General features: G+C 43.7%; 1 protein-coding gene and 1 pseudogene across 2 annotated transcripts in view; one reads left to right on the top strand and one right to left on the bottom strand.

Moving 5' to 3' along the window:
• Nucleotides 1-15788, top strand: part of LOC310775613 (rho GTPase-activating protein 23-like) — a gene marked incomplete at both ends in the record, with an annotated part of 79342 nt that overhangs the window by 38379 nt on the left and 25175 nt on the right. Inside the window, 5 exons of the mRNA XM_083635774.1 lie at nt 5004-5043; nt 5170-5307; nt 5457-5765; nt 14191-14252; nt 15132-15238. Of these exons, the coding sequence (XP_083491900.1) occupies nt 5004-5043; nt 5170-5307; nt 5457-5765; nt 14191-14252; nt 15132-15238 (656 nt within the window). The remainder of the gene's footprint in view (nt 1-5003; nt 5044-5169; nt 5308-5456; nt 5766-14190; nt 14253-15131; nt 15239-15788) is intronic.
• On the bottom strand, nt 974-3290 carry LOC310774869 (tax1-binding protein 1 homolog B pseudogene; annotated as a pseudogene). The gene is made up of 2 exons: nt 1996-3290; nt 974-1136 (listed from the first exon to the last, which is right to left on the bottom strand). The product of its transcript is annotated as a tax1-binding protein 1 homolog B pseudogene (transcript).

The following is a 15788-nucleotide window of genomic DNA, read 5'->3' as shown; positions in this document are numbered from 1 at the left end:
GGCACAGAGCGAAGGTGAAGGGGCCTAAAGGGGTACCAGTGGAGTACGACGAGGGGGTACCAGTGGAGTCCCCAGCAAAATGACTAAATTGTGTGATTTCACTAGGATTTCAATGACTAGAAGCTAGCCCAAGGACATAATGTAGTACATATACATTTACTGTACATATATACATTCTTTCATATATACATATTTAAAACAGACACTTTACACCACTTATTGTATAAGAGTTACTGGAATTTGTTGCTGTTTAAATGTAGCCTTTTGCCCTGCCTGTTTTTAACTTGTGCATACCTTTGTTCTTTCTTTCTTTGTTGTATGTGAGTACCGTGAGTACAGTACTATGAGAGCAAAGCAAACTGGAGTCCACTTCCTTCTACACTATGTGTACATTACTTTGCCAATAAAGCTGATTTTGATTATGATACTTAATAGCTTACGTAATAGCTTTCATTCTCGCCTGTTATCTCCCCGTCTACATTATTATATTATACTTGCGTCAGCTGTGTCATGTCACATTTTCGGGGAGCTGCACGCCAGCTGCGCCGGCAGGCTCGCCGGCCATTCGCCAAGGGCTTTGACGCTGTAGCATGTTTTCCGCATAAAGGTTTCCAAAATGCAGCTCGGTGAGGCTCAGAGACGAGCAGGGGGGTAGGGCATCCAGGGTGTTATGGACAGCGTACTAATACAGGCACCCTGGACTGGATGCTTTCCATGCTGGTTTTCTCACTGGCCACCCAATTCCTGCTGCCGCCCTTCTGCAGCTCCCCTCCAGTTTTTCCTTCTCTTTCAGAAGAAATGCTCGTGTGTCCTTAAGTTATTTCAGTTCCCAGCCCATCTCAGCCACCTGGCCCTTGTAGCGGTCCTCCTCTGATGCCAGCTGCAGCTTCACGTTCTCATTAGTCTTCAGTTGCTCCTTCAATTTCACCTCCATCTTTGCCAGCTCATCAGCAAACATGCAGTCTCAGCTACATTACTTCTGCATTAGCAGCTGCTTGCATTTCTTGTCCTTGTCGTTTCTGTCAGATGCTTCTCTGCTGATGCCTTTGAGTTTCTCTTGGATGAAGGCTTCCAGCATGGGGTCAGCAGAACCTGGGCTCCCTGGCCTCTGCTGCAGAGCTTCTCTCCTGCTCCCCCTGCTGTTCTGAGAGCTTAATCACTTGTCTTTGCAGTTGCTGACATTCCTTGTACTTCTCCTGGGCCGTTTCTCAATAAGCGTTCTTGTGTGTTCTTGCGTTCTTGTGTCCTTGTGAAACGTCATCAGTCGCAGCCCAAGTACTGTTCCAATACAAAGTTCACATTTCGCCAAGAACGCTTAAAATTCCCGGATGTTCTCGACACGCCCACTTTACCGAGGATGCTCTGGTTGGTGACTTGTGTCAACTTGGCAAGGCAGATATCCCAGCATGCATTTCGGCATAAGCAGAGGCAGAACGCAGCAGAGAAGACGCCATAAGCTCCGGAAAGTTTTTTACAATTTAAAGTTTTATTTCATCACTAAATTAATTTCTGATGACTTTTGATGCCTACAAGCAGGGTAGTAGGTTTCAATAAGTGCCACTTTACGAACATTTATGGCGAAAAATGGCAAAAAGTTCCAGAGCACAATTGGCTGCATCTACATCAGCTGAGCTTTTTATTGGTGTAGTACTGCAGGCGGCCTCTGCGCTGGTATTGCGCAATACCCTCAAGAACGCATCGTCTCAAACTGCCAACAGCGTCATGTGTGCTTGTGACCTAGCAAGTTCATTCTTCCAAGAACGACTAGCAAGAACGTTCTCCCCAAGAACACAAGAACAAGAATGCATTCTTGGTATTGAGAAACGGCCCTTGTCTAGTGTTCGGCAGCCATTTTGCAGGCGGAGTTTCAGGTCATCCACCTCTCTCTGCATTGCCCTCGTGTTTGTGTACATTCAGAGTGACCCAGACAAATGGGCTCAGCAAGGCGATTTTGAAGTATTCCAAAAGTAATTCAGAGCATTTAGAATACATTACTTGAGTGATCTAGTGGATGCTGCATTTAAGGCGGGCGTCGTCTTCTTCACCATGCACCCCAGGCAGAGGCACTGAGCTTCATCCTTGGCCTGGCGCAGGGCATCGGCCTCCACCCTCACGCGGTACAGGTCGGACATGCTGCGGTCACGGGTGCTAGATGCATCCCTCAGCTCAGCCGCCAACATGGAGGACTGCTGCTGGTTGGCCTGGAGCTGCTCCTCCTTCTGCCGCAACTGTTCCTTCAGGGCTTTCATCAAGGGGGACAAATTGGCCACGGTCTCTCTGTGCTGTTTCTCCTTCTCAGTGAGGTAGGCCTGCAGGCCTCCCACCTCCTCTTTCAATTGGGCCAGTTTGTTTTCTTTGTTCACATCCACAGACTTCAGCACCTGCAGCTCTGCACTCAGCTTAGTGTTCTCTAGCTCCTGGTTCTTCAGGTGAATCTTGTAGAGTTCCTTCTCGTCTTTCTCATTCTTCAGATGAGATTCAAGGGCCTCCTTCTCCACTGTAACTTTCTTCACTCTATCCTTCAGACTGTCTAACTCAGTTTCCCTCTGCAGGCCTTTCTGGGTGACTCCATTCAGGTCCTCCTCAAGCTGCAAGACCCTGGCTGTGGCCTCCTCCAGCCTCCTCTTTACATCCTCCCTCTCCTCTTGCAGGGCCTGGGAGGAACTCTGCACAACTTGGTTCTCTCTCCTCACCTGGGCACATGTCTCCTTCTCCTGCTCACACTCTTTCTGTAGGCTTTCCTTCTCTTCTTGCAGTTGCTTCTTCTCTTGCTGGAGCAGGGCCATGTTTTTCACCAGCTCTTCTTTCTCTCTCAGGGCTTCTTCCATCTTTTGCTGCAGTAAGCAAGCCTTGGTGGTGACCACCAGGATGTCAGAGTTGCATTCATCCTCCACAATCAGCAGCTCATCCTCTGTAGGGCTGTTGGCACAAAACTGGAACGGCGTGCTGGTCCCCAGGATCTCCCCTTTGTGTGTCACATAGCAAAACTGGTAGAAGTTACTGTCGTCATTGGGCACATAATATCCCTGAAACACCACAGCTCTGTTGACCGTGGTGCCTTCCACGTAGTTCTCAGGGACAGGCGACCACATGAATGTGTAATAGTCCCTGGCTGTGCTCCAGCCTACCTTGAATATGCCAACCCAGTCCTTCTGATGTGGTTTAATGAACTGTGTGAGGGTGTAATGACACTCCAGTGCAGCTTGGGGGTGGTAGCTCTTCTCCAAATTCTGAAAGATGACGTGGGCAAAGTTGGATGTGTCCATGTTGTTGCTGACTAAAATCCTGTCCAGGAACGAACAATCCCATAAATCCTGTCACTGATGTCAGTGAGTGATGTCATCAGTTATGTCATGAGTGATGATGTCACCAGTGATGTCACTTGAGCAATTACAATCTTACTACTACTATAATAGGGTGGAATTATAGCTGATGCACAGCAATGGGTAATGGCCGCATTTTTTGCAAGTCCAAGTGAAGTCCCAAGTCTTTTAGCTATAGTCCAAGTCAAGTCTCAAGTCTCTTATGAGTGTTCTATCATCTGCTGCATGCCATCCAGTCTGCTTAGAACACTGCATAGCTAAAACAAAAGGATTCAAAGCATGTAGGCTACTGTATTATCCTCACTCTATCTATTATACATTCAGCATCAGCATTGATTAGTTGACATTATTATTATTAGTAGACCTTTCCTTAATGTCAATACACAGAAAAATAAAGATTGTTCACAAGTGCCAAATCTCAAGTCCAAGTCAAGTCTCAAGTCTTTGAGGACAAGTCTCAAGTCATTGTGTGTGTGACTTAAGTGCGACTCATGTCCAAGTCTCCAGTCCAAGTCCACATCTCTGGGCACTGATGACATCATCAGTAATGTCACAATGCACAATTGCTCAAGTGACATCACTGATGACATCACTTATGACATCATCATAAGTGTGTGTGTTTTCCCAGGATGGTGAGGCAATGCCCCACTGTTTCCCAGGATGGCGAAGGCATCGATGCTCTTTATGCTATACATGAGAATTCAAAATATTGGCAAAAATTCAGTTTTTGAGACACAATTCTGACATTTTACAAACTTCAACTACTGTGACATCAAAACGTAATTTTTTTCGTACTTTGTTTCGAGCTTTATTTAGCGAGAATTTGCAGTAGTTTACAGTAAAACATTTTGATGCACTGTGGGCAAAAAAATATATAAATCGAAAATCTGTCTGAAGATTTTGTGGAGGACAGTCTAACGGTGCAGATGCTGAAGTTTGGTGTCATTTGAAGAGAAAATGTGGGAGGAGTAGGTTTTAATTAGTTTTACAGTGTTTGCAGTGTTGTGGTCTTTGGACTTCATAATTTGCTTTATCATAACTTAAAAATTCATAACTTTATGAATTTTCATAACAAACCCTAACCCTGTAGCGCCACCATCAGGACTATTGTGCCAAATTTGCGTTGACGAAGATTGGCATGGGACTGGACCTTTCTGCAAAGTTATTTTCATGCATGGGAAGTCCAACCTCCCCGGAAGAAAAAGAATATTGGCAAATACAAACAGTGGCCCTGCCGCTTCGCTGGCCCGGTCACTAATTACTACTATTGCGCGATGTTCATTATGACATCATTGAGATTATGACATCATCAGTGATGTCACGCAGGCAGAGTGTGCTTAGTTGAGCAATTGTGTGCCAGGGACAGAATAGGGAAACAGTGGATGGAGAAGTGCAGAAGTGCAGATGATGTCATCATCTCCGGAGTCTCCACCCTAGGATCTCACTGTAGCGACCCCTCATGGGTTTGTTTTTTGCCCCCCCCCCCCCCCCCCCCTTTTTATTATTTTATCGTGAAAAACATGCATAGTGTCGTTTTAAAGTTAAATGCACTGTTTTACTTTTATTTTTATTGTATTGTTATTGTTTTTGTCTCTGTTGGTTCTTGTACCATTTCTGCAAAATACTGTCTTTGTCTGTCGAGACATGGTCCTTTTGTGACGTGTACTCTCTGTTCCACAGGAGACTACCAAAAAGGGTCAAGAGCTTTTTTACTGATGGGGTGAGTCCTCATAACATTTATTTTGACTATACTTACTCTCTATATCTATTTCATAAATTTTCCACTACTAAACCAACTAAGTAGTGTCCATTATTTATTCCGTAACTTCTCTGGATTGTGTTTTAGTCTCTGGAGAGCCTGCGAGCCCAGGAGGAGGCCAGGTCCAAGCGCCACTCCACATCTGAACTGGGAACCATCACGTTCAGTGACGTTCGCAGGGAGGGCTGGCTGCACTACAAACAGATCCTCACAGAGAAGGGAAAGGTAAGACACACTGGTTGATGTGACTCTGTAATCTGACTGTTGGCGGTGTGAGAAACTCTTGATTGCATCTATGCAGCGGTCTGCAGCTCCAACGTTTATTTCTATTCAAGCTTATTTGACTATTTCTCTCCATCTTTTCCTCATGGCAGAAAGTTGGCGGCGGCATGCGGCCGTGGAAGCGAGTCTTCTCAGTGCTCCGATCCCATTCGCTCTTCCTCTACAAGGACAAACGAGAGGCCGTCCTTCACGGAGGGGGTGCCGGGACCGGCCAGGACGAGCATCCTCCAATCAGCATCCGCGGGTGCCTGATCGACATCGCCTACAGCGAAACCAAGCGGAAGCACACGTTGAGGCTGACCACCCAGGACTTCTGTGAATACCTGCTGCAGGCTGAGGACAGAGACGACATGCTGGCCTGGATCAGGGTCATCAGGGAAAACAGCAAGACCGACAATGAGGTTAGTTCTCTGTGCCTAGTGTCTGTATACTCTAAAAGTACAGACACACCAAGGTGTTAATCGACGAGGTTAGTTCTCTGTGCCTAGTGTCTGTACTCTCTAAAAGTACAGACACACCAAGGTGTTAATCGGTGATCGGCAGTGTCTGTCACCACCATGTCACCACCTGCTCTCCCTTTTGGTCGTTTTACACTACAACAGACAGCAACACAGGCAGAAACACTGAACATATTATTATTGTAATATTTTATTATCTTATTATTATAAACCAAACATCAAAAATAACATAATATATATACAAATAACACAAACCCTTTGCTTTGCTCATAGTCTTCAACTAAACCATAAATATCGCAGTATAAAGCATATAAAACATATTTTAATAAATATAGTATATATATTTTTTGACATTGCATTTCCAATACAAAACAGCAGAGGGTGCACCACCCTAAGCACCCCCCACTTCCCGCATCCCTGGAGCAAGGTGTAAGTCACATCTGACTGTTTAAGAAGCTGTAGTGGGGGACTTCCGGTGGCGCAAGGCACGAGATGGCAGCGTAACTTGAGTGCTCCAGCATTGGCCTAGTGAAATCCCCGTAATTCAAAGAACTTCGAACATTAAAATATGAACAAAGATACCGGAAAGAAAGGGGAGAAATCCCAAAGAGTAAAGGGTGCTAGTACTCGATCGCAGAAGAATGGTAATACGGCGGAGAATGGAAATAGCTCGGACGATGAAGTACAAAGAGAAAATGGCGGCCCAGGGGAGACTGGAGAAGAAAGAGAGACTTCTGCCCTCACTCTCGATTCTATCCGTAAAATAATGGGTGAAGTTATGTCAAAGGGGATGTCTGAACTCCAATCAGAGGTAAAGAAAGAACTCGGTGAATTCCGTTTCAGTCTCCGTGAAGACATGAAAAAGCAAATGGAGGAGCTAACGTCCGACATTAACCTGAAACTACAAGACGCGACCGGGCAAATCCAGGGAGCAGTCGAACGCATGGGCGAGATGGAAGACAGAATGGTGGACGCGGAAAAGTGGGATATAGATGTCAAAGATACCCTCGTCCAGCTACTTAATAACCAGCGGGCGCTGCAAGATAAAGTCACCGACCTGGAGGGCCGCTCCAGGCGTAATAACATTCGGATTTTTGGGATACCAGAAAACGCAGAGGGTACGTCTGTCATCAACATGGTTGAAAACTTGATAAAGACAGAGCTGGGATTCACACCAGGTCCCGGACAGACGGATGACTTGGGTATTGAAAGGGCCCACAGATCGCTTGCCCCACAGCCCCCACCGGGAAAACCACCGCGCTCTGTTGTGGTGCGTTTTCTAAAATTCACAGTCAAGGAGAAAATCTTGAGTGCGGCCTGGAAGAAGAAAGATACTCTCTTTCAAAACAAACGTGTGTACTTTGACCACGACTATGCGGAGGAAGTCCAGAAGAAAAGAAAGGAGTACATCCCGATAAAGAAGAAACTGAAGGAAAAAGGCATTCGCTTCCAAACCCCATTAACCCGGATGCGCGTCCATTTCAACAGCGGGATTGCCACATACAGCAGCGCAGCGCAAGCAGCGGAGGATTTGACCAAACGCGGATTCGTCCTTGATGAGCCCCTTCGCCACAACGCGACTTCAAGCATAACAGAAGAAACCCTGCAGAATCTCATGCCATGGAACCCCGCAGGCAGACGGGAGAGTAGAAAGCGTCAGCAACAAATCCGAGAGAGGCTGAAGGAGTTCCGCAGGGAAACCCCGGCTGACGTAGATAACTGAGGTATCACCACCCATCCACAAGCATGACCCGAGTAAGTTTAACGGCTCTCTTGTGATTGCGCTGTGAGGAGACAAGCACCCCCCCCCCCCTACTCAAGTTACAGCAGCAAGGCCAATGTTTGTTTGCTTACTGCTGAAGAGCGAGCCACACACCCCCCTTCCTTTTCCCTTTCTTGATTGAGGGGCCCCACCCAGTGGCCTGTTCCCCTTACTACCAAAGGTGTATTCTACCCTTTGTGATGGGAGTCAACCCTGTTAATGTTCACTGTAGTTCCTGCAGTTTCTGTGTAATACTTGTGTGTGTGTTTTATTTTTTTCTTGAGGTCAGGAGTTGGATGTCAACACAATGTTCTTGGAGCGGACTGAATGCATGGTTTGTACTATAACATACTTTCTTTGAATGTAAACGGGCTAAACAACCCAATTAAGAGGAGCAAAATAATAGCAAAAATGAAAAGAGAGAAGGTAGACATTGCTTTTTGGCAGGAATCACATCTGTCTCGACCTGAGCATGAAAAACTAAAAAAACTGGGTTACAAAAATACTTTTTTTTCTTCTTACAAAAATGGCAAAAAGAGGGGAGTGGCCATTCTTATTTCAAATTCTCTTAAGTTTGAACTCATCTCAGAAATAAAAGATAAAGATGGCAGATTTGTTCTTGTCAAGGGTAAACTAGAAAATAAGGAGGTTACCCTATTGAATGTGTATGTACCCCCCCCTGTAACTGATGTAGATTTTCTTAAAAAGGTGTTTGATTTGATAGCCTCGGAGACTTATGGTGTCCTTATCTGCGCAGGAGATTTCAACTTGCTCCTCCATCCTAGACAAGATACAACTACTCAGACTAGAAACAGGAGCCCTGTAGAGAGACGAGTCATCAGAATGCTTCAGGACCTAGGGTTAATAGATGTGTGGCGAGACACACATAAATCAGAACTAGATTACACCTTCTACTCAAACAGGCATAATGCCTACTCTAGAATCGATTATTTCTTTATGTACAATAGAGACATGCACAGAGTAAAGAACTGTAAAATAGGTCAGAGGGACGTCTCAGACCACTCGGGGGTGTACCTATCGATAGAATTAGAATATAAACAGAAAAACACAATATGGAGGTTAAACGCTGGCATGTTAAACAACCAAGCGTTCATAGCTGAAATGTCCACACGCCTAGATTTATATATGACTGAAAACGATACGGGTGATGTCGACCCAATCATACTTTGGGATGCGGCTAAGGCAGTCCTCAGAGGATCCATTATAGCTAGGACTTCACTCCTTAAGAAACTTAAAAACATGAAGCTACTCGACCTACAAAAACAACTTAGAAACTTGGAACAGACTCACAGTAAAAGTAAGGACCCCTCCATTCTATCTCAAATGAAACCAATCAGACAGGAAATTGATAAAATACTTAGTGAAGAAATAGAGAAGAAATTAAGATTCATGAAACAGAGGTTTTACGAAGCAGGCCCAAAGGCTGCGAAACTACTGGCTTGGAGACTTCGAAAACAAGAAGCAGATAGAACAATTCATAAAATCAAAGAGCCCCGTACCAATAAAATGACCAGTACATGTGAGGGCATTCAGAAAGCCTTTGAAAACTATTATAAATCCCTTTACACACGAGTAGACAAAACTGACCGACACACAATTGAACATTTTTTAGACACATTAGATCTTCCTTCAATTGGTGAAGAACACAATAAAGTATTAACCTCCAGAATCACCTTAGAAGAAATCGATAGGGCAATTTCAAACCTTAACTCTAATAAATCGCCAGGCACTGATGGCTTCCCCCCCGAGTGGTACAGGGCCATGAGAAGCAAACTACTCCCCCTACTAGACACCTGTTTTAATCATGTTTTGAAAGAAGGTACTGCACCTCCATCCTGGAGGGAGGCTTTTATATCGGTCATTCCAAAGGAGGGGAAAGACAGGACTGACTGTTCAGGGTATAGACCTATCAGTGTTCTTAACACTGACTGCAAACTCTATGCCTCCATACTAACTAAACGGATGGAGGCGGTGATGCCTCTCTTAATAGACGAAGACCAGACAGGTTTTATAAGAGATCGGCAGACACATGACAACATCCGGAGAACCCTCCACACTATTCACCAAATTAAGAAAGACAAAACATGCTCAATTTTGCTTAGTTTAGATGCGGAAAAGGCTTTTGATTCTGTTGGGTGGGAATTTTTATTTTTAGTTATGAACAGATTCGGATTTAGTAAGGAATTCATACTCTCAATACAAGCACTCTACACGTCCCCGACAGCACGGATCAAGGTCAATGGTAGCCTATCAAACCCTATAAACATACAAAGGGGCTGCAGACAGGGTTGTCCGGCTAGTCCCCTCCTCTTCAATTTTTTCATAGAACCGCTGGCCCAATTAATCAGGCAGGAATCAACCCTAGAAGGTATCTACATAAATGGGAAAGAATATAAAATATCTCTGTATGCGGACGACGTATTGATCACAGTCAGGGAACCTGGCTCCAGTGTACCACTGCTGATGAACATTCTGAAAGCATATGGACAATACTCTGGGTATGTCATTAACATGCATAAAACACAGGCCCTATTATTTAATTATACCCCCACACAAGAACTTAAAGATAGATATAATTTTAATTGGCACTCCCCACATATAAAATATTTAGGTGTACTTATACCAAAAGAACTATCATCACTAAACGACATTAACTATAATTATATTAATAAAAAAATATACGATGACCTCAACAGATGGGACCACCTCCCACTTGAACTGGGTAACAGAATTAGAACGGTGAAGATGAATATCCTACCACGTCTACTATACTTATTTCTGGCTCTTCCAGTGGAGATTTCCCCCAAACAATTTAGAGAATGGAACAGACATATATCACGTTTTATTTGGAACAATAAGAAACCTAGGGTGAAATATACGACACTTCAACTACCAAAGGAGAGGGGGGGGCTTGCCCTTCCATGTTTGATGGACTACTATTTATCAGCCCAGCTGAGACCCTTAGTAGGCTGGTGCAATCCTACATATGTGGCAAAATGGAAAAACATTGAAACCTCTCTAGTAGAGACTCCAATTCAATCACTACTCGGCCACCCTAACACGATAGGGGAACTGACACTGGCTTCAAACCCATGGGTTAACCTCTCACTTAAAGTGTGGAGGCAAGTGGTCAAGAGATTTCGGATTCAAAGAGAGATTAAGTTACTCAGCTGGCCAGCGTACGACCCGGGTTTTGCACCAGCCTCTATGGACTCCAGATACAAAAGATGGTCTCAAAATGGAATAACAGCACTCTGTGGAATAGTGGTGAACGGGGAAATAGATAGTTTCCAAAACCTGTACCAGAAATATGACTTAGACCCCAAATCAGACTTTTTTAGATACCTTCAGCTTCGCAGTTACTTCTGGACTAACATTAAAGATGCAAACACCGGGGAAGTGTCAATGATAACCAGAGTATTCATGGATGCTTATAACTCAGCGAGTAGCAAGGGTATCATAAGTAAATTATATCATGGTATTCAGTCTCTGAATAAACACTCTACAGAGTACATAAAGCAAAGGTGGGAAAGGGAAATGCAAACAGACATAACAGAAATCATGTGGAGCAATGTCTGGGAAACTCAAACCACTTCCACAAACTCTTTGACATGGAGAGACTTTTGTTGGAAGAATATAATTCGCTTTTTTATCACTCCAAAACAGAAATCTAGACAAATGGGGACTCCACTGCCCTGTTGGAGATGTGGGGCAATAATGGTGGACCATGCCCACATATTTTGGTCTTGTCCTGACATTGGGCTATTCTGGAAGGAGGTGTTGAGGATAATCTCTGACACGTTGGGCTATGGTGTTTGCTTTTCTTTTCCCACCTTATACCTCGGACTAGTTTCTGAGGATACCGAAAGAAATGATCTATATCTCCTGAAGATATTTCTGGCAGCTAGCAAGAAGGCCATCACGAAATGCTGGCTTCAGAAGCACCGCCCCCCGGTGGATATGTTTATAAACATTGTAGAACAACTGCACAGAATGGAGCAACTAACTTTTAGTCTGAGGTTACAAAAAGAAAAAGGGGAATCACTCTGGTACAAATGGACAGTTTTCCTAACTCATAGAGCGGAGATGTCTGGGCCCTCTTGAGTGGGGGACAGAACGGACGATGTGGATTATCAGCCTCTTCACTGTCTCTGCCCGGAGCCTGTCTGTGGACTGTTCTAAGACAAAGGTTGCCAGGGACGTCTTGCCGGCCCCTGGGCCAGACGTTGGACAAGCCTGTTAAGTGAAATGACTCTTGCCAGTACCCCGTTTTACATTTACTTTTTTCTTTTTGTCAAAATGTATTGTACAAAGTGATGTGCTGTGTATATTGTGACCTCTCCTGACCTCCTGTTACATGTTTGTTACATATCTTTGCAAAAATGATGTAAAAATAAAAGTATTAAAAAAAAAGAAGCTGTAGTGGTGTGCATGACGATTTGCTTTATGGTGGAAATGGACATGGTGCAGATAAACGTGGACTGTGAGGTGGTGCAGATAAACGTGGACTGTGAGGTGGTGCAGATAAACGTGGACTGTGAGGGATTTCGTGATTTTGTTACTGAACTACATTGAGAACCAGGCTGTTGTGTCCTTCCAAAGCACAAGCATCAAAAAAATAACGCTATGCAGCGTTAATGATTAACCAATTAATTAACGTGTTCAACTAACAGTTAAGGAAAATGCACGAAATTCCCATCCCTAATTTGCAACTTTTGATCAGTGAGACTCCACTGAATTTATAAAAAATAAACAGACATATTCTCAATTAGAAGTAGCTATATTAGAAAACTGTCTCAGTGCTGAGCGAGAGTGGTGTGAAAATGGTAGGCAAACTGCTTTGTTTCATGTATCTGGTTTGTATATCTGCAGTCCTAGATCCAGTGTTGGGCAAGTTACTTTCAAAGTGTAATATTCTACATATTACTAGTTACTTTCATTTTAAAGTAATAGGTTACTTTCCAATATTACTGTGTGTGTAAAGTAACTCATTACTTATTACTACTTTTGCATTACTTTCACAAAAATAACTGCATGACTGCCATGACATCGCCGTCCCAGGAACCATCCCAAAAAATAATTTAAACTATCTTGAAGTCATTGTAAACCGTCCAAAATTCTAAATGTTATCCTTTTCCTTTGTTATTGTCATCTATAGTGGTTATTTTCATAAAAAGACAATTTGATTAGGAAATAATTGTATCTTTATTTAAATATGTGCTTTGATTAAAAAAAGTAACTAAATTTGTAACTTGCGTTACTTGACAGAGTAACTGGTATAATATTACTGAAATCATATTGGTAATAAGTTATATTACTGATTTACTGCTAGAAGTAATATATATACATGTAATATGTTACTTTTGTAATGAGTTACCCCCAACACTTCCTAGAGCCCAGGACAACGTCCTGGCCATGGCACAGGCAACGTGAGGCAACGCAACAGTTGACCTTCATTGCCGCTAGTTCTTTGTAGTTGTCCCGGTGTGTCTGGCTGTACTCTCACACACTCACGCTGTCTGGCTGTACTCTCACACACTCACGCTGTCTGGCTGTACTCTCACACACTCACGCTGTCTGGCTGTACTCTCACACACTCACGCTGTCTGGCTGTTAGGGCTGTCACTTTTTATTCTAAATTCGAATTTAACTTCGAATGTGGGGGAGGAGGGGCATGTTCGAATCTAATTTGCCATGTTCGAACTTCGTATTATTTATTTTTTCTTTAATTAATTAATTAATTTAAAATATATATATATTAACCAAAATTAACCAACTGCTGCTTGCTGGTAATGTTAATCCCATGTCAGAGAAAGTCTCGAGATTTGTTGCGTTAGTCTCTTCTGAGAAAGATTGTCTCCAGGGTCTGAAAAGTTGTCTCGAGTTGGATGCAGCTAAGTTTGTGAGGCAGTGTTGTGACTGTAAGCGTCCAAGCTAACACAGCAGTGGAGAGGAGCTGACTGACTGGACCATGAGGACAGCTGAGGATTTTTTTTTATATTCTTTTAATATTTTACATTATATATATTTATACGATGTAACCGGCAGGCGCGCGGACTGCATAATCGGGCACGTCGGGCCGATGGCCGGTGGCCTGGCCTGCAAAAAAAAATAAAAAATGAATTCACCAAAGAACTTAGAATATATTTGAACATTTTACGGGCAATTCGAAGTTCGTTCAAACTTTATTTTGGGAAAAATTGACAGCCCTACTGGCTGTACTCTCACACACTCACGCCGTCTGGCTGTACTCTCACACACTCACGCTGTCTGGCTGTACTCTCACACACTCACGCCGTCTGGCTGTACTCTCACACACTCACGCCGTCTGGCTGTACTCTCACACACTCACGCCGTCTGGCTGTACTCTCACACACTCACGCTGTCTGGCTGTACTCTCACACACTCACACCGTCTGGCTGTACTCTCACACACTCACGCTGTCTGGCTGTACTCTCACACACTCACGCCGTCTGGCTGTACTCTCACACACTCACGCCGTCTGGCTGTACTCTCACACACTCACGCCGTCTGGCTGTACTCTCACACACTCACGCTCTCATTTGTACCTCCCATTTGTTCTAGGAGCTTGGTTTCTCAAGGCAAGCTCTCATCAACAAGAAGCTGAATGACTACAGGAAACAAAGGTCAGTATGTTGGGTTATATCTAGCAAAACGTGATAACTGATATTTACCTGCTTCTCATGGCCGATACGATAACTGATCATTTCACATTTTTTATATTTTAAAAAGTCGTTCATAATAACATGTAGTTTATGCAAGAAGAAGAGGCTAAGATGTCGTGAGCAAAGATAGATGATTTAATATTCCATAGCTCTGACCTCACCAAATCTAACTGACATCACTATTGTTAACACGACAAAAACAAAGAACAGTTCTGACTCTTCAAATGTTAATTTATTTTTTCCAGTAAAGTACATAAAAATACTTCACAAAAATACTTTGGTTTTCATAGAGCATTTTGCCTCAGAATTCAAATGAAATGCTTTGATATAATCTGTCAAATCAGACATGTCAACAGCTTGTTGTCAAGTGCATCACTCAATTCAAAAATAAAGGCGTTTATAGAAGCGAAAGCATCTGGCTGCTTCGTCTGCAGATAAAACACAATGACAACAAAACATACAACAAAACATACAGATTGATCCCTGGCATTCTATGCAAAAAGATCCAAAGGGGTTTTCCTTATAACAACTTGTTATTATTGTTATTGTTTGTTATTGTTTATTATATTGTTATTATTATAGCCGGTATTTATCGGCTAAACCAGTAAATATAAATTTCACAATATATATCATGCATCCCTAACGTATTCGCGTGATCACAACTTTTAACTTCATCTTTGCATAATTAGCAGTCTGAAAGCTTGAATCTCGTCAGAACGAATGCAGAGTTTTTGGGTCTCTTGTTTGAGTTCCTTTGAAAAGCCCAAAGTCTCAAACAATACCTTCCAGTCACTCCTTTCACTCTGTGTGTTGGCTGACTGTTTCCTTCGCTTTGTGCAGTCCAACGGGCAACAAGCCAGACGCCTCTCCCAGAGCCCAGCGCATGATACCACCCTTCCTCCTGGCAAAGACCGACAACACAGCCACCAGCCGAGCCTCCAAAACCGGTGGGTACAAGAAACATGGCTTGCTATGATTATCCAGTTACAAAATGCTGTAAAATAAAAGGAGCAGAGCAAATAGTTAGAGTGAAAGTGATTTAAAGTTTTAGTGTCACATGGACGCCCACCTGGTGTTAAAATGTGATCTGTATCCGGATAAGGATAAGGATAAGGAAAAACGCATGTTAATGCAAGGTGTGAATGTGTTGTCATCAGAATGTGATCTGAGGGCTGTACCATGAATTTTGGGTAAGCAGATCCAGGATCTGTCCCTTGATCTTAATGCTTAGAGTAGTCAGTTGTCTGATCTTCTCCCCCCCCCCCTCTCTCTTTCCCCCTTCCCCCGCTTCTTCCCTTCTTCCCCCTTCTTGTTCTCCTCTCTTTCCATGCTCTTTCCCCCCCCACATCCCACCGCCCCCCCCTCCCTTCTCCTGCTCTCTCCTCCTTCTCCCCCCCTCTGCTCCTTCTCCTCTTCTCCCCTATTTCCTGAATCCCTGCCACTTCCTGCTCTCCCTTCTCTCACATTCCCCCTGCTCTCCTTCCCCTGCACCCTCCC

Source organism: Poromitra crassiceps (assembly GCF_964638095.1).
Source record: "Poromitra crassiceps genome assembly, chromosome: 4".
NCBI lineage: Eukaryota > Metazoa > Chordata > Actinopteri > Beryciformes > Melamphaidae > Poromitra > Poromitra crassiceps.
This window is presented reverse-complemented; position numbering and strand designations above follow the sequence as displayed.